At 37.8% G+C, this 24,656-nt stretch overlaps 1 protein-coding gene across 1 annotated transcript; it reads left to right on the top strand.

The window, feature by feature from the left end:
• The first annotated feature begins 1,859 nt into the window (after nucleotides 1-1,859).
• LOC126727825 (uncharacterized) lies at nucleotides 1,860-2,668 on the top strand. The gene is made up of 2 exons (XM_050433735.1): nucleotides 1,860-2,021; nucleotides 2,177-2,668. Exons 1-2 carry the CDS (start codon nucleotides 1,860-1,862, stop codon nucleotides 2,666-2,668), a joined length of 654 nt encoding a protein of 217 aa, XP_050289692.1.
• Nucleotides 2,669-24,656: the final 21,988 nt, after the last annotated feature.

The following is a 24,656-nucleotide window of genomic DNA, read 5'->3' as shown; positions in this document are numbered from 1 at the left end:
TATAGTAGCATTGCAATATATTAAAAAATCATTTAAATACATAAAATGTCTCAATTCAGTTTTTGTTTAAGGCCACCAAATGCACCAAACTGTGTTGGTTTCTATAACCTTGATTAGAAAATGTTTTAAATTATGGATTTCAATAAACTTAATTAGTAAAATCTTTGTATCACTTAATATAAAAAATATAGAACCGAATCTTGTCTGCATAAAAAAGAAATTTACCAGTGTCTTGAAATAATGATAATATATATATATATATATATATTTATATATATTGTAGGGGTAAGGGCCCAAGATCATATATTGGGTCTTAGGTTTTGTTCGAGGACATTATATGTCCGAGGAGGAGCAAAATAGTTATTAGGGGTTCTCAATTAAAGTCTCATAAGTGAGGAACAAATGGAAGGTGGTCTGAGGAGGAGCTCCTCCTCGGATATGATGAATGCAGCCTAAGTATGTATTCCAGCAATTAGGGTAACCCTCCAAGAAGCTTCAGTGATAGGGACGTGTCTCATGAACATGCGAGAAGGAAGGAAACTCAAAAATATCTAAGGGAAAGCTGTTACTATCGCATTAAATGAACTACAGCTACTTTTCTGGCTGCATTTATGTGGAGAACACCTCTGAACAGTGCTACCTTGGTTAACGCAACTCACAGAAAGCCAAAGAGGGTGTCTGATAGGACAGGTACTCAAGTAAGGGTTCAGATGATCAACAAGTGTAGGATTAAGATGACCCAAAGGGGGCTATATAATGGGAGAGACCCTCCATGAGAAAAGGATTGAAGAAGAAAAGAGAAAAACACCATAGCAACCTCGAACCAGACTTGTAGTAAAGTTTTAAGAGAAATATTTAAGAATCAGTCTCCTCGGACGAATCCAAGGACGTTTTTCCTTAGTAAACTTTTGTTATCTTTTTCTCTTTATCATCAAAATCTATTGCTATATTATTTGATTAACTAAAGCCCAGTTTTCAAACCCATTTTCTACAAATTTATTGTTTTAGGTTTTTTTTTCGGCTTAAGTCTATATACCCATTGGGCTAGGAGCCTAAATCAGGTCCTTATAATTGGCGCTGTTTGTGGGAAAGAATACTTGGGCAATAGTGAATGCAACGTTCAACCGTGGTAGGTTCAAGTCCACGACAGGCAAAGTCCATAGGATCCCAACGTCAAAATCCTTTTGTCAACCTCGAGCGGAGAAGAGATCGGGAGGGGAGTGTGTACAGTGCCCGGACTGGTAGAAGTCAATCACAGGGAAAGAGCCATCTCTTTTAGGAGGAGAATACCAGAGCACTGCAACTGGAAGTCGACCAGCTGAAGAGAAAGCTGCGCTATGCACAGCGAAGGTGAGCCTCTCCAGCCTGGACGCCTCTTCTGACGGTGAAGAGGATGCTAGCTACAGACGAAGGTTAAGGACCCCACCCAGCGAGTCTTTCTCTTACGAAGAGGAGCACCACCACAAACGTAGGCATAAGAGCCCACCTCGTAAACGTGTGGGAAACGACGCTATGGGCAAGGCGTTGGATCAAATCTTCAGGTCGCCTTTCACGCACAGAATTGAGGGAGCAAAACTCCCTCCACGGTTCACTCAGCCCGCTTTTACCATGTATAACGGCAAGACAAACCCTGTTGATTATGTGAGCCACTTCAATCAGAGAATAGCTGTCCATTCCAGAGACGAAGCCCTGATGTGCAAGGTTTTCCCATCCAACTTAAGACCCGTAGCAATGAGATGGTTCGACAGCCTGAAGCTCGATTCCATAAGCTCCTTCAAGGAGCTCACCCAGGCGTTTGGTTCTTGATTTATCACCTGCAGTAGAGTTCCTCGGCCCCTATCCTCCCTATTATCCTAAGTATGAGAGATGGAGAGACCTTGAAAATTTACTCGGATAGGTACTGGGAGATGTACAATGAAATTGACGGCGACTTTGAAGACATAGCCATCAGTACATTCAAGGTCGGTCTCCCAACCAAGCACGGCTTAAGGAAGTATTTGACAGGGAGGCCTGTCACCAGTGTGTGCCAACTCATGGATAGGATTGATAAGTATAAAGGGTCGAAGAGGACCAGCAACAAGGAAAAGGAAAAGATAAGGTTATCCCTCAGGAGATGAGGGATTTCAGGTCAGACCGATAAAATAACAACTGGCCACAAAGAGATTTTGCTGGTCAGCTAGGATCTACCAATACTCAGGCGGTCAATGCAGTGTTTCGAGAACCGGTGCACCAGGTTCTGGAGAAGATTAAGAACGAACCGTTCTTCAAATGGTCGAACAAGATGGCTAGAAATCCCCTAAGGCGCAACCAGAACCTTTATTGCCAGTATCATCAGGACCAGGGGCACACTACGGAGGATTACAGGAATTTGTGGGACCATTTGAACCAGCTGGTCCTAGAGGGAAAATTGAAGCAGCTGTTGCACCATTCCAGTGGCCAGGAGGGCCAGACAAATTCAGAACCCAAGAGGGGTGATTCTTTAAGATTGCCTTTGGGAACGATCAATGTCATCTTCGCTGCTCACAGTAGGATCGGTTCTTGTCCCTCCAGAGTGATGTTTATACCTCGGTTACCCGCTGAGAGCAACAATTTGGAGCCAAAAAGAGCCAGAATAGAAATTCGATCGGTTCTGCGCTTCTCGAACGGGGATAAGATCGGAACCATCTAACCCTATGGCGATGCTTTGGTGGTCAAACTCAGGATAGTGGGGTATGATGTGAAGAGAGTGTTAGTAGATCAAGGCAGTGCTGTCGAGATCATGTACCCCGACCTATACAAGGGGCTGAGGTTAAAACCCGAGGACTTGACAACCTACGATTATCCTCTGATAAGTTTTGAAGGGAAGAATAAAAGAAAGAAACACCATAGCAACAGGGGGACCAAACCTGTAACAAAGCCTTAAGAGCAATATTTAAGAATCAGTCTCCTCGGACTAATCTGAGGACGTTTTTCCTTAGTAAACTTCTGTTATCTTCCTCTCTTTGTCATCAAAATCTATTGTTCTATTATCTGATTCACTAAAGCCTAGTTTTCTAACCCATTCTCTACAAATCTATTGTTTTGGGCTTAAGTCCATATACCCGTTGGGCTAGGAGCCTAAATCAGGTCCTTACATATATTAATAGACAAATTTGAGAGAAAATCCAATTAAATTTTAATTGAATTCTTAATTTTGTGCCACGTGTCTTATTTAATTTTTTTTTTAAATTTTGTGCAAAATGAATTATTAAGTGTAAAAATCGAAGAATCTAGATCCAATTAAATTCTAAATTGGATTTCAATTGGAATCAAATTTTTCACCGCGTGTCCATCTAAGTTTTTATTTTTATTTTTGTAGCAAGTGAGTTATTGAGTGCAAAAATTGAAAAGTCTAAAATTAATTAAATTCTAAATTTATAGTTTTTTTGGAGGAGGGGGGGGGGGGGGGGGGAAGGGGGTGGGGGTAATCAGTTCCAATAATATGCTACCTTGATTTGTTTAATATTTTAGTATTTATTTGATAGTTAGTCAGACTTAATAAACTCATCAATCAATGGCTTGGTAAGCAAGGGGTTTTTTGCTTTGCCAAAGAAACTTCTAAAAATCCAACCGTGCACGCACGTTAATAATAACCTCTCTTCTTTTTCTCAGAAAATTCCTATGCGTACTACTATGATCTTACTCTGTCTTAGTCATCACGTTGTTGATTTACAAGGTGCCTCACCAAGAAAATAGGCATTGCTTTTAATCTGATCTTAATAGTAACATTGGAATGAAGAAAAATGATAAATTATTATCTAACTTTAATATAAAAATTTACAAACTAACAATAAAATGGTAAAATAAATGTAACATCTTCTTTCATTTTGTCTTAGTGTTTGGGATGAGTTGAATTTTTCAGTTTATCTCCACTTTCAACTTATTTTTGTTACTATTTATAGGTCTCATTGTAATTTTTAATACTATTCACTTTTGGGTACTATTTATGAGTCTTACGCAAGGACGGACCCAAGTGGGGGCCTGAGGGGACCCGGCCCCCCTGGGCCCAAATTTTTTTTTTTAGTATGTAAAATTTTCAAAAAAAGGCTTGGGCCCCCTTGATTTTTAGCTCGGGCCCCCCTCACCTCAACCCATTAGCTCAGGCTCCCCTCACCTCAACCCAGCTGACTAGCCCAGGAGGCAAGAGACCATGAAAACCTTAAAAATAAAAAGAAAAAAAAGAAAAAAAAAACCCAGCAGTCAGTCGAAGACTCCAAAACCAAATAGAAAAGCCAAAAACGACGGAAAAAAAGAAAAAAGAAAAGAAAAGAAAGGGAGAGGCGAGACAGAGAAGGTGAGAGGCGAGCTGTCCACGCCCACGCCGTGACGTCGCTGCTTAGCCCAGCGTAGCGAGCTGTCCACGCCAACGCTGAGACTAAGAGAGTTGTCCTGTCGCATACCCAAACCGGAAAAAAATCACAGATTTTGACAGATGGACTTACCAATACCGTTGATTTTGTGATATACCCTAAAACAACAAGTCTGAGAAGTCATTAGATCGAAACCCACATATCAAGTTCTCACTTCTCAACCCACCCACCCTCCCTCTGACCTCTGCTCACTACCATTGCCCTCTGTCCCTCGCTGGAGCTAGATTGGGCTGAACGGCGAACTCTATAAACATTGACGCCGTGCCCTGTCCCTTCCGATCTCTCTCTCTCGGTGTGGACAACAGGTCAGGTTCGACCTCTTTAAGCTTCTCTTTGTTTTTTGTTTTTATTTTTGTTTATTTTTTTTTTTCGTTTTGTTTTATTTCGTTTTGTTTTTGTTTTTGTTTTTTTTTTTTCCAGATATTTGGCCATTTGATTTTGGTGAATGGGTTACTTAAATACTAACTTATTATAATGCTTTTTTTTTTTTGGTTTTAATCCCACTCTCACTGTCACTGTGTGAGAGTGGGATATAATATAATGTTGTTACTACCATATAAGTTATACCTTATAACTTGTATATTTTTTTTTTTGTTTCTTGACAAATATGCCTAAATATAAAATTTAATTAATTATTTAATTGCCGTGTCCACGCCGTGTCATGTACTTGTTTTTCAAAAATTGCTGTATCGCCGTGTCCGTGTTTGTGTCGGTGCATCATAGTTTTTAGCTATGAAAGTTATCAAAAGTAACCTTTGAAACAAAATGGAAAATGATTTTTTGTCAGACTCTTTGATGTTATACATTGAAAAGGATATAATTTCGATATTTAGTTTGGATTCAATCAATAGATGATTTTGAAGATTTGAAAGAGCGTCGAGTTCCTTTTCATAGATGATTATATTAAGAAACAATAGTGTTTCGTATCTTTTGTTTTTGTTGGTAGATGATTATATCTTAATATATTAAGAAACAATGATTTTTGGGTATTTGTCTTGGTTGATAGTTTATTAATACTATATGGATGCATATTTGAAAATTTTTTTTTTCGCTTATCTCCGGCCCCCTCAGCTTGAAATTTTGCGTCCGTCCCTGGTCTCACTGTATTATTCAGCTTATTTTTTAACATTTTTTTTACACTTTTAGTAAGAAATTTTCAATTTCAACTAAATAAACTCTTTGAAACTGACACTTAAAATTGTGACATAACAAGCTTTTCTTGCTAACGAGAACAAACTAGGTTGGAGACCCATTTTCAAAAAGCTTACTTTGATAAGTGGGTTTTGGCGGGTGAGGTCAACCGACGTAGGTTTTATACAAGTCTTAATAGTTTTTCTAGAAAGGTTCTTTATGTTATAAAATAAATAAATAAAATGCTATCTGTGGGGCCAGTGAATTTGCGGCCCAGGCCCACTTTGCATGGGGGTCTAGGGCCTAGGGCCCAAGCCGAGGAGAGCCATTGCCGAGGACGACCCCTTGCTCAGCACCTCACGAAATGCCTGAAGAAAAGGGGAAACCGAGTTCAGGGGCAGGGTAAGGGAAAAAGCTGCCAACATCATAACACCAAGCCCTATATCTGACAAGTCCATACTTTAAACCATACCCTTTAACTTTCCCAACGACCCCAAACCATACTGGGTATGGGTTGACAGGACGGGTCTGCACCCCAGAAAAGTGAAACTTACATGTGGACTCTAAAGAGGAAAACAAACATGAGTATAAAAGGGGAGAGAAGGGGAAGGATTGTGGGGTTTTTTGGACAGCGTCCGAGGACTGGGATCCTACAACCCACACCAATGGAGGGTCTAGCTAGTCAAGCCAGACCCACCCATACAAGAATTTCCATAGTCGCCACGATCAAACCGTCCACCTGTGCCCAAGGTCATGCCTTTCAAGCCCACTCTCTACAAATTATATTGTTGGGGCCCTTTGCATGTGAGCCCAATGTCAATCTTGGGCCGTTAAACAAATCGTGCCCTTACACTATCCATTGATGAAGGGAGACTCTAAAATTGAAAGCCATAATTCCTTTTTTTTCCCTAGTGTTTTTGTAAATGTGGTTAATTAAATTATTTGTGTGTCGTGGATTCTAGTTAACTTAATTAATAAAATTTTTGATGGTTGAATAAGAGATTTGGAGTTCAATCTCCACCTACACTGAAAACCGATTGGTGTCTTGATTCGATGATAAATAATTATTATTAGGAGTGAACGTCATAGGTTAAAACTTTTTTTAAAAAAAAAAAATTATTAACTCTTTAGTATTTGTAGCAATGTGCTTTGATTGAGTTAATTGCCAAAACTACTTAATAAAAAGAAGTTGCAAAGAAATTAAAATTTGTACTCTGTGACTCCAATCTAGTTTGTTCTCATGAACCAAAAAAAAAAAAAAAAAAAAAAAATCTCATCATATCACCATTTCAGACAAGTTGAAAGAAAACATTATACGAGAGATTTTTTTAGAAGAAAAAAAAATTATTAAAATATCATATGATCAAAGGAAGAACTAAGGTCAGAATACAAAGTTTACTAAAAAAAAAAATTCAATTGGTGCCTTTACTCCAAAAAAATCAATTAAAAAAAAAAAATCAAATTCTCTAGGCTTAGGTTTTAGAAGAATGAAAGCCCAGTAGCTCATTAAAATTTGGGCTAGATTTCTAATTTTATAGTTTCATCTCACCTTATTTTTGGGCCCAACAATTAGACCCAAAAAAAAAAAAAAATCCCTCAAAAGTCGGTGCTAAAGAAACCCTAAGAGCATCTTCGAGAGATAGAGAGCTTCACTGTTAGTTTTCTCAGCCAGAATTGCATATGTAGGGATTGATTTTGGATTGGACCTAGTATAGGATTGGGTTTTAGCCCAACAAGCCCAAATAATGAATTTGTAGAGCATGGGTGAAAGAACTAGATCTACTCCAGAAGAAAGACAATAAAAGTTGCTGATTTAAGATTATTAAACACGAATAAAATAAGAAAATCTGTCCTCGGCATGGCCTGAGGAGCTTATATTATAATGTCTTGTTGATGAACAAAGTTACAAGAGTTCATTGTATTATTACAAAGATTTCTTGATTTTTTTTGACCCTACTCCTTTAGGCCACCTTCCCACGCTATATACTACAATCTTGATATCATCCCTATCATACACGTGTAAGTTAGATTCTAGGAACTCCTTCTTGTCTCATCCAACACCTCCCAGAACCATCAACTAGTAGCTGTAAGACTACTTGACCACTGTTCAGGTATCACCTCCACATTAATGCGGCCAGAGAGTTAGTTGGGAGACATTTAATGTGGAGGTAGCAGTTTTTGAAGATATTTGTTGCCTCCCCTTTGCTTATCTCTTATCCAATGTCCGACTCTTAGTTATGATGCAACCTTGAAGAGGGTCTAGGATGATAAGACATTCTTACTGACTTCGGATCTCCGTTTCCGAGATGACTTTTCTTCTCGGACGTATTTTGAACTATCACATACAATCTTTATTTCTTCTTCTTATATCATTCCTATTATAACTTTATTTGATCATCCTCGGATTGGGTAATATCTTCGGATTGGGCCATAGGCCCAATTCATTTAGTTTTAATAGTACCTTCTAGATAGTTGGCCCCCATAGCATATAAATAATTCGTGCCTATTGAAGTTAAAAAAGAGCCACCTATCGTACTTGGTTTATGCTTTGACAATTTGGCATTCTTTTATTGATCATGACTAAAATGTGGGATATATACACCAATCTTACCAGATTTGTTCTTTTTATTGTGTTTGGCATAACAAACCCTACCTTAACAACTCTGTCAAGGTTTAGGAGTTCTACTTGGGATTAATTTCAATCAAGGTGTGCTATGTGGTATAGCGAATGAGGCAGTTGCTTAAGGCCTCTAAATTTTAACCCATATGGTTATTTTTTTCATTGTAATAGTATTAGTTAAACTCAAATATTAACCAATGAATAAAATTATATCTTTTTATCAAATGAAAAACTAGAAAAAAAGAAAGAAAAATGCTATGTTTATAATATTTTTCACAACAAATTCTAAGTGTCAGGTTGTTACTAGCTGTTATTGGTAGGCAACAAAGTAATTTCAATGGTGGGTTCAAATTAGAACTAGTAACAACTTAATACCAAAGATTTGTTGCAAAAATGTTGTGAATAAAGAACTTCTATTAAAAAAAGCAATATACAAAAATTTTCACAACATTTTTCACAACACTTGAGTTGGTAAACTTTTACTAGTTCTCATATAGATCAACTACTAATATCACATTTTTACTTACTACTATCAATCTGCCACATTAATAGGTGTGAAAAGTTTTGTCAAATGTTTTTGTGTTTATAGACTTTCTCCCAAAAAAAAAAAAAAAATTCTATGTGGTTAATTAGTAATTTTACATCTAAAATAAGATTATAGAGTTTAAGTAATATTAATTTTTTTATTTAAAAAAGACATTTAAATATATAAAATGTTTCAATTTAGTTTTTGTCTAAAATCCTCAAATACACCAAGTTGCCCCTGGTTTCAATAATCTTGATTAGAAAATGTTTTAAATTATGGATTTTAATAAACTCAATTACTAAAATCTTTATATCACTGAATATAAAAAATATAGAACCGAGTCTTGTCTACATAAAAAAGAAATTTACCGGTGTCTTGAAATAATGATAATATATATATATATATATATATAGAGAGAGAGAGAGAGAGAGAGAGAGAGAGAGAGAGAGAGAGAGAGATAATCTAATTAGATTTTAATTGAATTCTTAATTTTGTGTCACGTGTTCATCTAAGTTTTTATTTTTATTTTTATTATTTTTTATATTTTGGTAGCATGTAAATTATTGGGTGCAAAAATCAAAAAGTCTAAAACCAATATATATATATATATATAAAATAAGAAACTATTACATATTTTCGAAATGTATGGTTTTAAAAAAGTATAAATTAATACTATGTATAATTTGAACATTTTCTAAAATCTTTAGTTGTAGTTGTGTATATGCACATGGCTACACACTATTAAGTAATAATTATGAAGCAATACTCCATAAATTCAAATCCTCTTTGTCTAAAAGAAAAAAATAAAATAAAATAGAGAGCTGTGTGTGTGGGTTGAACTTATTTATATATATAGTTTTATAAAATGAAGAACCTCACGAAACGTGTCAAATGTCATGGTTTAGGGGGGGGATCAGTTCCAATAATATGCTATCTTTATTTGTCTAATATTTTAGTATCTATTTGATAGTTGGTTAGACTTAATAAACTCATCAATCAATGGCTTGGTAAGCAAGGTGGCTTTTTGCTTTGCCAAAGAAACTTATAAAAATCCAACCGTGCACGCACGTTAATAATAATCTCTTTTTTTTTTTTTTTCTCAGAAAATTCCTATGTATACTATGATCTTACTCATGTCTTAGTCATCACGTTGTTGATTAACGAGGTGCCTCACCAAGAAAATAGGCATTGCTTTTAGGATTTTTAATCTGATCTTAATAGGAGCATTGGAGTGAAGAAATATGATAAATTATTATCTAACTTTATTATAAATATTTACAAACTAACAATAAATTGGTAAAATAAATGTAACATCTTCTTTCATCTTGTCTTTAAGATGGTGACATAACAAGCTTTTCTCTGCCAATGAGAACAAACTAGGTTGGACAGCCACTTTCAAAAGGCTTGCTTTGATAAGTGGGTTTTGGCAGGTGAGGTCAGCTGATGTAGGTTTTACACCCGTCCTAATAGTTCTTTCTAGAAAGGTTCATTATGTTATAAAATAAATAAATAAAATAAAATAAATAAATAAAATGTAATCAGTTTTTTTTTGAGAATCAGTTGAGGAAGGGAGACTGTAAAATTGAAAGTCATAATTCTTTTTATTTTTTTTCCCTAGTGTTTTTGTAAATGTGGTTAATTAAATTATTTGTGTTGTGGGTTTCAATTAGTTTAACCGGTAAAGTTTTTGTTAGTTGAATAAGAGATCTAGAATTCAATCCCTGTCTACACAAAAAATCGATTGATGTTTTGGTTCGATGATAAATAACTATTATTAGAAGTGAACATCATAGGTTGAAACTTTTTTATTGTTGGAGATATATATTAAACATATATTAACCCAATGTAATAGGCCTAAACCCAATACTGCTTGTACTAGTAGTCTAGGATTTAGTCGCCTATATATACTAATGTTAGGGTTTATTGTAATATAGGAAGTTATTGTACTACACTCTTATACAATAAAGATGTAACCCTTAAGGGATTCCTCCGTGGATGTAGGCCAACAAGGCTGAACCACCCTTGTGTTCTCGATGCTCCTATTCTATACTTTCCCTTTCGCATCCACTCTAGCATACACAACATGGTATAACACATCGCGTTGCTAATATTAATATTTATATTTAACTTGGTATCAGAGCCAAATTTCGTTCTTGGCATTAAACAAACATCTCTAACAAGCAAAAGAAGATTCTCACGTGCACACCACCATCAGAAGTCACAGATGCTTGTCTGTTGGATCCAGATTTCACAGCATCTCGCAGCTGCCATGGCTCACTGCTGTGTCCAGATCCACAAACTCAAGCAAAACCGTGACTTAACTTTTCAGATCTGTGCACATCAAGCCTTCGCCTGTCGAAACCGACACCACAGACGTGCTCCTCGGCCTCCAACCCAGAAATCTGGTCACCCGAAGCCTTGCAACGCGCCTCTACGCGCCTCAGTTGTCTCCGGAAAATCTCCCACGTGCCGCCTCAGATTCCTGACTTCTAGATCATGTTCTTGGTACACGTGCCGCCATGACGGCCTCCTCGTCCACTGATCTACAAAACCTAGGACCCGACCTCCAACGGCAGCTGCACGCACCACCACACGCGAACAATGGCTCCTGGAACTCTCACACGCGCCGTCAAACGTTCTTGACTCCCAGCTTGGATCTCAGCCACACGCGCCGCCAAGACGGCCTTGTCGACCCTCGATCTACTTGGCCTGAGAATCTGGTGATCAAACGAACTCACACGCGCTGACACGCACCGCCTGGGTATCTGTCTCGTCACCACGCGCCGGTAATGTTGTCACGCGCCGACACGTGCCGTAGAACTGCTGCTGATGTCATCTGACGTCATCGGATGACGTCACCACTCCACATTAGCATGCCACGCACGCCCTAGTCCACGTCATCAGCCACATTAGCACCACGTCAACTAGCTGACCGATTGACCTGGCCGACCTGACCCGGACCACCCGGATTTGACCCGTGAGCACTGACTGTTAACTTGACCAGGATCCGTTGACTTTGACTTTTTGCGTTGATCTTTGACCAAAAGTCAAAATTTCCGAAAGGGCTTATCTTGCTTAGTTTTTTTTGCATAGATTTCTATTTTGGGCTCCGTTTTTGCATTTGAGACTCCGAAATCAGTCAATTGGCACATTCTTCATTATGGTTTCTTTAAAGGCATTCTTCACGGCATCTCCAAGTGATCTTCTCATACTTATCCAATCTTAAACCTTCATCGAGCTTCCGCCTTGAGTTTGAGAGAGGGTGTTAGAAATATATATTAAACATATATTAGCCCAATGTAATAGGCTCAAGCCCAATCCTGCTTGTACTAGTAGTTTAGGATTTAGTCGCCTATATATACTAATGTTAGGGTTCATTATAACACAGGAGATTATTGTACTACACTCTTATACAATAAAGATATAATCCTTAAGGGATTTCTCCGTGGATGTAGGCCAACAAGGCTGAACTACGTAACTCTCGTGTTCTCGATGCTCCTATTCTATGCTTTCCCTTCCGCATCCACTCTAGCATACACAACATGGTATAACACATCGCGTTGCTAATATTAATATTTATATTTAACTCTTATATAATATATATATATATATATATATATATTTATATATGTATTTGTCTTTCTTTTGCTCTTTAGTATTTGAAGCAATGTGCTTTGATTGAGTTAATTGCCAAAACTACTTAATAAAAAGAAGTTGCAAAGCAATTAAAAATTTGGTAGAAGAAGATTAGGTATGAGTTAAGATATAGTTTAAAACAAATAATATAACTTTTTTCTTGCATTTAATCGGAACAATAATTTTTTTTTTTTTTTTTTTTTTTGTGAAAAGTTTTTTCTGGGAAAACTTCAATTCCCACCTCCCTCACTATTTTCCTATAAAAAAAAAAAGGTACAATAAGCTGAGAGGAGGTTGTGGAGAACTTTACTACCCCAATAACCATCAATCGTCATTAGTATTACCAAAGTTATGTTAAATAATCTCTCAAAAACAAAATGTTAAATAAAATAATCAAACAGAAAATAGTTAGTGAAAAAAACAAACCAAGTTATATGGTAGAAGAACATTAGGTATGAATTAAGATATAATTTAAAACAAATAATAGAACTTTTTTCTTGCATTTTAATCGGAAAAGTAATTTTGTTTTCAGGGAAACGTTTTTTGTTTAAATGATGTTAATATAAACTTCACTTCCCACCTCCCTCACTATTTTCCTATAAAAATTACAATAACATAAATAAATGATGTTACTATTTTCCTATAAAAAAAGTAATAATGTAAATAATATAGGGAAATATGTTAATAATTCATAACGTATTAGGGTGTCAAGTTGTGATTCATATATACTATTTTTACATAATCTTATTACTAATAAAATAGAGAAGTATATATGTTAATAATTCATAACTTATTAGGGTGTCATGTTGTGATTCGTATATACCATTTTTACATAGTTTTATTACTAATAAAATAGAGAAGTATGTTAATAATTTATAACTTGTTAGGGTGTTAATTTGTGATTCGTATATATCATTTTTACATAACCTTATTACTAGTATTACTTTTATTGTGTACCAACTACCAATTAACATATTATCTACTTCTCAAAAAAAAAAAAAAATCTTAATGATTATAAAGATTTTTTTTTTTTTTTTTAAAGAAATGATTATGATGATGCAAAGAAAATTAGTAGACTGAATGCTCTGGGCTTTAATGGGCTAGTGGTTGCTTGGAAGGCTTGAAAATAAATAAATACAAGATCAAAGGTAACCGGGGTGAGCCGATCAAGAACCCTTTGATACTTAAGTTAGTTTTCTCTCTAGAATTCAAGAATTCCAACTTTAGGGGTAGTAAAAACTTAATTTCATTTGATGTAGATGAGTCCTTATATAGTGAGCCTTGGAGTGGTTACTTGTTTAGTAACTTCCTCAATGTGTACAGAAGTTAGAAAGTTCAGACTTAACTTCCACAACTGCTATAAAAATTAGAAGGTTCAATCTTATCTTCTATAATCGCCATTAGAAGTTAAGTACTTAATGGGAAGTTATAGTGATGAACAAGGATTTTGCTCATACTTCAAAATAGTTGAACGTGGTCCGCATTATAAGCTTTTGTATATAAATCCATTTTAAAAATTTTCTAAGTGTTGAGAGGTTGTCCAGGTGCTTCCTTGATGGACGACCTTCATGCCCACGGACGACCTTCTGACGGTGGACGACCTTCTTATGTTGTGTTAACCTTTTTGGTCCTGGACGACTCTATGGACGAATTAGAGATGGTCCGATTTTTAGTTCACCATCAGTTGCCCCCATTGTTCAAGGGTCTTCCAGAACACTGTAGTATAACTATTTGCTTTTGACATGTGTCAACATTTTAATGGTCAATTGTTGTGCCACATGTCGTCCTTACTCTAGTTGAATTTTATTTTTCCGGATTGTGCCACGTGTCATAATCTCATTGGTTGACTTACTGCGTCAATGCATCTTTTCGAGGAAAATGCCATGTGTCAGTTTCTAGTTGGTCCGCGTCGCTTTATTGACCCACCTCTGGGCCCTATAAATATGTGCATTCTCTCTCTTACCCCTCACTTTTCTGATAATTTCCTTTCTGCCATCTCGTCCAAGAGCCTTGTCTAGTCCTCGTCTCTAGTCTCGTCAGGTACTTCCTTCCCTTCATCCTTAGGTTTTCATCTTATTCATTCTTTTAGTCATGTCTGCGTCTAGTGATAGTATTGAGAGAGAGATAGACGAGTATCAGGACGTGTCCCCTAGAAGGTGGTAGTAGTTATGAGAGCATTAGTGAGGGTAGTACAAGTAGTTGTGATAGTAGTTTCCTAGACGAGCATTATTCATCTGGGTTCCTTGGTTTTCCCTTAAAAGAATTCCAGGAGATGTAATGTAGGATGGCTTTTGGGGTTGAGGCTAGCTTGTCCAAAAGTTCACCTAGTCCTCCTCAAGATGAAGAGGAGGAAGAAAATGTTATCCATAGTTGTGCCCCTGAGGTGGCGTCTACTTTGGACGCGAGTAAGTTCAAAACTTTTGTAGGTAGATATCAAACTTCTAGTGAATTTAAACCTCGTCTACCCGAAAAAGGGGAATGGTGTTGTTCTCCTTTTTCAGGGTTTGGTGTATATACCTCTTACCTCTTAGCAGGTCTTAGTTTTCCTTTAAATTCTTTTTGTAGAAGTCTTTTCCATAGGTTGGGTATTGGACCAAACCAGCTCAATCCTAATGGATGGAGGACAATAGTAGCCATGCAAGTGTTATGGCGTAAGGCACTTGAGGGGACGAGTTTCTTTATTGCTATAAGCCCTTAAAGATTAAACAGTTTGTTGGTGTTTACCAGTTCTCGTCTAGGGACCCCCAATTTAGTTTGATTAGGGGCTGTAGTTTTTCTGACAGGCTTTGAAAGAAAGAATTCTTTTTTATTTTTGGAAATTGGGCTGGGGATCCAATTGATGTAAATAAACCCCCTTTCCTCTTTTTACCAGTGCCTTAGGTCGTTTTCATCTTGAGGGTATGTCTTTTTTCCTTTCTTTTGTTTATTTTATTTCACTCTTTCTCGTCTAACCCTCTTTTATATTGATGCAGCTATTACTTGTCCACACTTGGACGACGTTCACTTGGAACGTATCAAAAGGGCTCGTGCTTACCCTGAAAGGTCCTTCCATAGTTTGGTAACCCTCAGTCGTCTATTTGTTTGGGGACTTGGTCCTGAGCCTACTGCTGAAAACCTTGCCTACGAAGAGACCATTCGTCGAAGTAAGCATCGTCCAATTTTTTTTTTTTTTTTAATTTATATATATATATATATATATATATATAACTAACTTTGTCTTTTTATCATAGGGCTAGCCACTATGAAGGAAAACAAGGAGAAACCTATTACCAGTGGCATTGAGGGTGAAAAGGACATCTAGGTCCAAGACAATGCAACTCCCTTAGTCGTCTAGGCTGGGAAGAGGAAGGGCATATCCAGTTTTGTGGACCTTGGTGACCTTCCAAGTCATCGAGGTTCCAACAAGCAAAAGTCTGGCAAGACTCCTCTTCCCAAGGTTCCAAAATTCCCTCCCACGACGGTAGACTTGGACAACCCAGCAGTGAACTTGGTTCCCATCCAGACCATTCCATTCATCCAGCCTGAGAACCTTCCTCCTTCTGTAGCCAAAGCTCCTTACAGGGCTCATCCTTTAGAGCAAACCAAGCGTCATCCCAACTTGGTGCAGGACAAGGGTTATGCCCGGAGTACGTTCAAAGGATTTATCACTAATAATGAGGTGAACGCATGCTATAACATGTTAGTGAAGGACTTTGAGCATTCTGCCATCCATGACCTTTTAAAGGTATGTAGTTTTCATTATCCTTATTTTATTTTCTAAAAAATTTAAGGAAAATTTCCAACTCTTCTTCGTCCATCTATAGGCCATGTCAAAGTTTTACACTGTGTCCACCCAAGCCAAGGAGCTATGAGTTGAACAACGAGGTTCTTTTGAAGAAGAGGGAGGTGATCAAGCTAATTGAGGAGCTTACTCGTCTATAGGGGATTGAGAGGAAGTTGAAGGACGAGGTGGAAGAACTCAAGGCAGACTCCATTGAGAAGGATACCTATGTCAGTCACCTTGAGGTGAAGGTTCAAGGTTTTACCTCGTCTATTGAGAAGGCTTAGAAGGATGCCATTGCAGCGTTCATGAAGTCAAATGAGTTCAAGATTCGTCTGGATCGTCATTACGCCACTGGCTATAAGGACTTCCGTTCTGATGCCAAGGAAACCTACCTTGAAATGGACTTTGACTCCTTCGAGATCCCCACTGCAGTAGAGAGTTCCTTACCTTAAACGAGCTCCGAGGACGTCAACATTATGGACGACACTTTGACGGAACGTACTAAGGACGTTGCTGAAACTAGTAAGGACGATCCAAAATTTGGGGACAATGCCCTAAGTGGTTTAGCCGAGTAAATTTATTTCTCTTTTTAAGAAAATTTATTTTATTTTACCTTGTTGGAAGTGGCCGTTGTTTTGGGCTTTACCTTAAAATTTATTCAAGTACAATTTCCTCGTCCAAGTTTATGGACGTGCAAAAAATTACAATAGCCTTCATTGGCTTTGAATAACTTAAGAGTTTTTGGATGATGCTTGTCTACCTTTTTTTATTTTATTTTTTTATTTTTATGTTTTTTTGAATGAATATTTACTTTCATTTCCATTCTTCATTTGGTGTTGAACATTTTATAAGCTTTATGCATGAATGAGATTCTTTGTTTACATCATCCATATTATCTCTATGGTTTTTAGTGTGGTTTGTCCACTCATGATGGCATTCAGCTCGTCCATGTTAAAATAATTTTCTCATGTTCAACACTTACCTTTCTTTAAATTCTACAAGTATAACTCATCTATGAATGGTATTTTTTTTGCCAGTTTTATTCGTCCATAAATTTGACTTATAGCTTGTGTTATCTTTCGTCTTTGGGTAAGATGTTTCCAACATTTACTCGTCCAAAGATTGGACTGTTTGGCTGGTCAAATTCATCCATGGATTTTAAGTATTTTTACGTGCACGTTTTTCCTCGTCCATTGGTTAGACAAATATACTTGAGGTTTTACCTTGTCCATTGATTAGACGAATATACCTTAGGTTTATTTTCCTTTGCTTCATCCTTATTTTAAGGAAAGCTTATAGACGTTACATCCCTACACCTAGAGATTTTACTCATCTTGGGCTTTTAGCCTTCTTGTGGATTAGTTTGAATGAAAATAACATGAGAATTAGGAATTCACACAACATTATATATATTGGGAATCCAAACTGTATATACACAACATAAACATCGTCCATAAGCAAGGCACATGCTTAGAAGCTAGTGCCTTCAGGGAATCAAACATACTTATGTATAAGCAGACAGACAAAGTTAATGACTTCGTCTATCACAAATTCGTCCATAGACAATGCGAAAGTTGGAAACTAATGCACTTTTAGGGAATTAAAATATTAAAAACATGTAGTACTAGTACTAAACATAAATAAATATAAGGAAAGCAACACATAACTTCAAAGTCGTCCATGATGATGCTTGTCTAGGCTGACCCTTCATTGATAGTATCTTCTTAGATGCTCAACATTCCAGGGGTGCTCTAGCTTTCGTCCATCTAGGACTTCTAAGTAGTATGATCCCTGCCTTTTGCAGTTGATAACCCTGTAAGGTCCTTCCCAATTAGGCCCTAGCTTTCCATGGGCCGGGTTTCTAGTTGCCAAGGAGACCATTTTTAGGATGAGGTCCCCAATGTTGAAGCGCCTGGGTTTCATCATTGCATCATATTGTCTAGCTATAAGAATTTTATACCTTGCTATTCTGTGCTCCACATCCATCTTTACCTCATCTATTAGATCGAGGTTAAGATGAAGTTGTTCTTCATTCTCCTTGTCCTGATATTTCATCTCCTTGTGATTAGCCATGTGCACTTCTGCAGGTATGACTGCTTCACTTCCATAGACTAGTTTGAAAGGAGTTTCTCTTGTGGGGGTCTTCATAGTCGTCCTGTAAGCCCATAGAACACTTGGTAGCTCGTCTGGCTATACTCCTTTTGCCCTCTCAAGCCGAGTCTTGATGATTTTCAACAAGGATTGGTTTGTAACTTCTACTTGGCCATTTTCTTGTGGGTGGGAGGGTGAGGAATAATGATTCTTGATTCCAAGTTGCTCGCAGAAATCTCTAAAGGGTGTGTTATCGAATTGTTGTCCATTGTTTGATACTAGGACTTTAGGTACCTCAAATCGGCATACAATGCTCTTCTAAACAAAGTTTTTGACATTCTACTATGTGATCTTTGCTAAGGGTTTAACTTCTACCCACTTAGTGAAGTAATCGATCCCTACCATCAAAAACTTCATCTGCTTGGTTCCAATTGGAAAAGGACCCAAAATATCTAATCCCCATTACGCAAAGGGCCATGGAGTCATCATCGGGGTGAGGTATTCCGATGGTTGTCTAGGGACGTTGCTGAAGCGTTGACATTGATCACATATCTTCACATAAGCCTTAGCATCTTCTTGAATGGTTGGCCAGTAATAACCTGCACGGACGACCTTGTGGATGAGTGCTCTAGCTCCTGAATGGTTGTCACATGTTCCTTCATGAACTTCTCTCAATACATAGTTTGCTTCGTTTGGAGCTAAACACCTTAGGTAAGGCTGAGAGAAGCCTCTTTTGTATAGCACCTCATCTATAAGGACATACTTAGTTAATCTAATCCTTAGCATTCTGGCCTCGTCTCTTTCTTCTAGAAGCCTTCCATTCTTTAGGTAAGCTATTATTGGGGTCATCCAATTTTCTTCACCTTCTATCTGCTGTACCTCTAGAAGATCTATGCTAGGCATGTTTTGGACTTCATCAAACTCGTCCACCGATATTTCTGCTGACGTTGTTTTTGCTAAGGCATCTACTTCCATATTTTCTTCCCTTGGGACTTGAATAAAACTGAATTCTTTAAATTTCTTAACAAGGCGTCTCACCCTATTAAAATATTTCTTCATCTGTTCTTCTTTTGCTTCACATATTCCATTCACTTGACCTATGATCAGTTGAGAGTCTCATTGGATGACTATTGACTCTGCCCTTAAAGACTTAGCCAATTCCAACCCTTTAAGAAGAGCTTTATACTCAACTTTATTATTGGTTGTTTGGTACTGTAGATGAGTTGCATACTTCAACTTGTCCCCTTCTGAGGACTTCAATACAACTCCTATTCCTTTTGCATATAATGTGGACAACCCATCCACATGGATGACCTATCCACATGGATGACCCATGTCTTAGCTTTATTTCCCTCGTCTAAATCATTATGGCTTGGGGTGAATTCTGCAATGAAATCTGTTAGAGCCTGAGCCTTTATTACATTCCTAGGTTGATACCTGATGTCGAACTCACTAAGCTCAATGGCCTATTGTATCAGTAGTCTTGTGGCTTCCAACTTGTTCATTGCCTTCTTGAGTAGATGATCCGTCATGACATTGATGACATGAGCCAAGAAGTAATGCCTTAGCTTTTTGGAAGCCGTTATTAGTGCAAAGGCCAACTTTTCCATCATAGGATATTGTCCTTCTGCTCCCCTTAGTGCTCGGCTTGTATAATACACAGGCTTTCACACTTTCCCTTCTTCACTAATTAATGCTGAACTTACTGCATGTGGGGATACTGCTAAGTATAAGTACAACTCTTCACTTGGTATGGATGGACTTAACAGGGGAGCCATGGTAAGATAGACCTTAAGATCTTGGAAGGCCTGCTGGCACTCGTCCGTCCATTCAAACACCTTCTTGAGAACTTTGAAAAAAGGCAAACATTTATCTGTAGCTTTTGAAACAAACCTGTTTAGAGCTGCAACTTGTCCAGTGAGAGATTGGACTTCTTTAACATTTCTTGGTGGTTCCATGTTGAATATTGCTTGGATCTTATCAGGATTCGCTTTGATTCCCCTTTGTGAAACCAAGAACCCTAGGAACTTCCCTGACGAAACCTCGAAGGCACACTTACTTGGATTCAGCTTTATGTTATGTCGCCTAAGTGTGTCAAAGGTCTCCTATAGGTCGTCCAGATGTTTCTTCTCGTCTAAGCTCTTCACCAGCATGTCATCCACATAAACTTCTACATTCCTTCCTATCTGTTGATGAAACATATGATTGACCAACCTCTGATAAGTTGCCTCTACATTCTTCAAACCAAAGGGCATCACTTTATAACAAAATAAACCCAGAATGGTAATGAAGGATGTCTTCTCTTGATCTACCTCGTCTATCTTTATCTGGTTATAGTCTGAAAAGGTGCCAATGAAACTTAACAATTGATGACCTGCTGTTGAGTCTACCAACTGGTCAATACGTGGCAATGGATAACTATCCTTGGGGCAAGCCTTGTTCAAATCAGTGAAGTCTACATACATCCTCCACTTGCCATTAACCTTCTTGACCATTACCACATTAGCTAACCAATCCAGGTAATAGACTTCCCGAATAAATTCTACTGTGGTTAACTTCTAGACCTCTTCCTTGATAGCATTATCTTGCTCAGGAGCAAAGACTCTCTGCTTCTGATGAATAGGCTTGAAAGATGGATACACATTAAAACGATGAGTAATGACCCTTGGGTCGATTCTTGGCATGTCTTCATGACTCCAAATGAAAACATCAATGCTCTTTCTTAAGAACTGGATGAGGTCTTGCTTTGTTTTCTCCTTCATACTTGTTCCAATTCTGGTAAACTTCTCGGGATTACCTTATTCCAGAGGGATGTCTTCCAGTACTTCAGTGGGCTCTGCAACAACCATTCTTTCCTCTATATTCATCGTTTGCACATGCTCATCTATAGCCAACATGGCTATGTAACATTCTCTAGCGGCTAACTGATCTCCTTATACTTGCCCTATTCCATACTCCATTGGGAACTTGACATATAAATGGTAGGTAGATGTTACTGCCTTCCAATTGTTTAAAGTTGGTCTTCCAATGATGGCATTATAGGAAGACGAACAATTTATGATGAGAAAATTTACTTCTTTGGCTACCTGTTGTGGATATGCTCCTACCACTACATGTAGAGTAATAGTGTCCACTGGTTGTACTTTCATTCCTCCAAATCTTACTAAGGGTGAATTCATTAGACGAAGTTGGTCTAGTCCAAGTCTCATCTGTTGGAAGGCGGGATAATATAGGATATCTGCTGAACTTTCATTATCTATTAACACCCTTCTAGTCGTGTACTCTACAATGAGCAAAGTTATGACGATCGCATCATCATGTGGATGGTGGACCTTTCCAGCATCTTCATCTGTGAAAGTATTGGCTTGCTCGTCTACCCCCCTTATCCTTGGTGGTCTTTCAAAGAGTTGGACATTCTGCACCATCTTCAAGTAGGTCTTCCTTGACTTAGAAGATTGCCCTACTGAAGTTCCTTCTACAATTGCTCTTATTTCTCCAAGTGGGGGCTGTGATAGCTCTTCTATCTTTCCTTTCAACTTTTCGTCCTTATGATCTCATCCAAGAAAATTTCTTAACTTACCCTGCTTGATGAGATTCTCTATTTGCTGCTTTAAGTCATAGCATTCGTCTGTGTCATGCCTGTGATCTCTGTGGAAGTGGCAATATTTATTCTTATTGCACTTATTGGGATCTCCCTTCATCTTTACTGGCCACTTCAAGGATGTATTATCCTTGATTTGCATAAGCACTTGATCAAGTGGAATGTTCAAAGGCGTGTAGTACTGACTCCTTCCTGAAAACGAACCTGTCTTCTTGTTGTCTCTATCCTTCTTTTCTCCCGTTCAGGCCTTCTTTGGACAAGGACCTTGTTCAGGATGGCATGGGAGGTCCACTTCCATTCTCTTTGCTCTCTTCCTCTTCTTGGCAATGATCGCATCCTCTGTATTCATGAAGCTCTGGGCTGAATGGATGAGTTCAGCCATGGTTTATAGTTCTTGATCATAGAGCTTGTGGATGAATAAATCTGAACTAACATCATTGTGTAAGGCTGCTAACAGCAACTTGTCATCCTTCTCGTCTACCGTCAAGGCTTCCTTGTTGAAGCGAGTGATGAAGGACCGCAAGCACTCATTATCTCCTTGCTCTATAGTTAGCAGGCTGGATGAGGAGTGTTTATGCCTTTGTCCTCCGATAAAGTTATTAACGAACAACTTACTCAACTCTTCGAAAGAACCAACATTGTTCGGAGGTATCTTGCTGAACCATACTCGTGTTGGCCCCTTAAGGGTGGTTGGGAAGGCCCTACACATTATCTTATCTGGAACTCCTTGAAGGTGCATTGTGGTCTTGAAGGTTGCAATGTGGTCACACGGGTCGCACGTTCCATCATACGAATCCAACTAAGGCATCTTAAACTTGGAAGGCAAGGGATAACTATAGATGGAAGCTATGAAAGGGGAATCGGTTTGATGAACTAAATCATCTACATGATTTGTCCTTCTCATTTTCTCCCTCATCTTGTCCATATCTCTCCTTATTTGATCCATCTCCCTTTCCAAGTGTGTCACCCTACATGAAGCGGTACCCCTTGAGTGGTTCTCACGATCAACATTTTCTCCTTCTCTAACTTCTTGACTCTAAGCCTACCCTTCCACACACCTTTAATTACCTTGCCTTCTTTGGTTGATCTCTCGAGTCAACTTCAGATTCTGATGGGTTAACTCTGCCATGGCAGCTGCCATAGATTGTATTTGCTAGACGGAAGGTGGTTACATAACAGGTATTGACTGGTGAGCGCGGTTGGGGTGGCTGGAAGCGTTTCCACTCTCCTGATAGCCTGGACTAGTGGCCATTGACCTTGTTCGGACCATACAGCCTTTTGTCAGAGAAAGATAAATTGCAAAATACAAATTTAATTTTCTCCACAGACAGCGCCAACTGATGATGCAAAGAAAATTAGTAGGCTGAATGCTATGGGCTTTAATGGGCTAGTGGCTGTATGGAAGGCCTGAAAAGAAAAAAATACAAGGTCAAAGGTGACTAAAGTGAACCGGCCAAGAACCCTCCGATGCTTAAGTTAGTTTTTCTTTAGAACTCAAGAATTTTAACTTTAGGGGTAGTGGAAACTTACTTTCATTTGATGTGGATGAGTCCTTATATAGTGAGCTTTGGAGTGGTTACTTGTTTAGTAACTTCCTCAACGTGTACGGAAGTTAGAAGGTTTAGACTTAACTTCCACAATTGCTATAGAAGTTAGAAGGTTTAATCTTATCTTCTATAACCGCTATTAGAAGTTAAATACTTAGTGAGAAGTTATAGCGATGAACAACGATTTTGCTTATACTTCAAAATAGTAGAACGTGGTCCGCATTATAAGCTTTTGTATATAAATACATTTTGAAAATTTTCTAAGTGTTGAGAGGTCGTTCAGGTGCTTCCTTGATGGACGACCTTCATACCCACAGATGACCTCCTAACGGTAGATGACCTTCTTATATTAGGTTAACCTTTTTGGTCATGAACGACTCTATGGACAAACTGGAGATGATCCGATTTCTAGTTCACCATCAGATTATAAAGATAATGGTGAAGCATTTTATGTTAGATTAATTATTTAGGAAATTAGACATCGTTTCAGCATGTTATTATTGCTAATATACTATCAAACTTCATCGTACTATTGAGGCCAATTGGGTTACCCTTAACCCTATCTTAATCTGTTAAATCTTACCTAATTTTATCGTACCAACGTGACCCAAATGAGCTACTAATCATAATCTGCTTTAAAGTTTGACATACATGCTTCCATCTTAACAAGAAAATGTATAGAAAGTGAGAGAATATATGAACGACAATTAATGTCTCAATCAATTATTATAAAGTATAGTTCTTTATACCTTTTCTTTTATTGGTTAGGCTACTTCAAAAAAATTCTAGACTTTTTTTTTTTGATGAACAAAAAAATTCTAGACTTAGCGAGCAAGTCTGGAACCTAAAAAAATATTTGGTGAAGATTATTCTGGTGTCTTATAAAAGGGACAAAGTTTATGACCAAGAAAAAAAAGTCTTTGTTGAATACTTCATTAATCCCCCCTCACACCAGAATATTTTTTACTGCACTAGTCTTAAAAAATTAATAGACCGCGCTTCGATGCGCTTGCTCTAGGTTCGCTCGTGCTTCTTTCGAATGACATCGCTCGTACAAGTCAAGACCATCATTGTAATTGAAATAAAATGATGGATTGTGAAAATTTACGTACCTGCATATGCATACATAAAAAGAATCTTGCTAAGGAATATTGAAAAGTCAATTCAATGTGTTTGTAGCACACACGCATTAGAATACTCATGTTTCTTCCTTATTTTAATCATCTACTATATATTTGTGCAATGTCTTCCTAAAACTACATCCATAGTATTTAGGCTGCAAATTGAGCAGCAGCCAAAGAAGCTCCAAAACCATGTCGGTAAAGAAGAGTTTGTCTCTAAACAACGCTGAAG

The sequence above is a fragment of the Quercus robur genome, chromosome 5 (assembly GCF_932294415.1).
Source record: "Quercus robur chromosome 5, dhQueRobu3.1, whole genome shotgun sequence".
Taxonomy (NCBI): domain Eukaryota; kingdom Viridiplantae; phylum Streptophyta; class Magnoliopsida; order Fagales; family Fagaceae; genus Quercus; species Quercus robur.
This window is presented reverse-complemented; position numbering and strand designations above follow the sequence as displayed.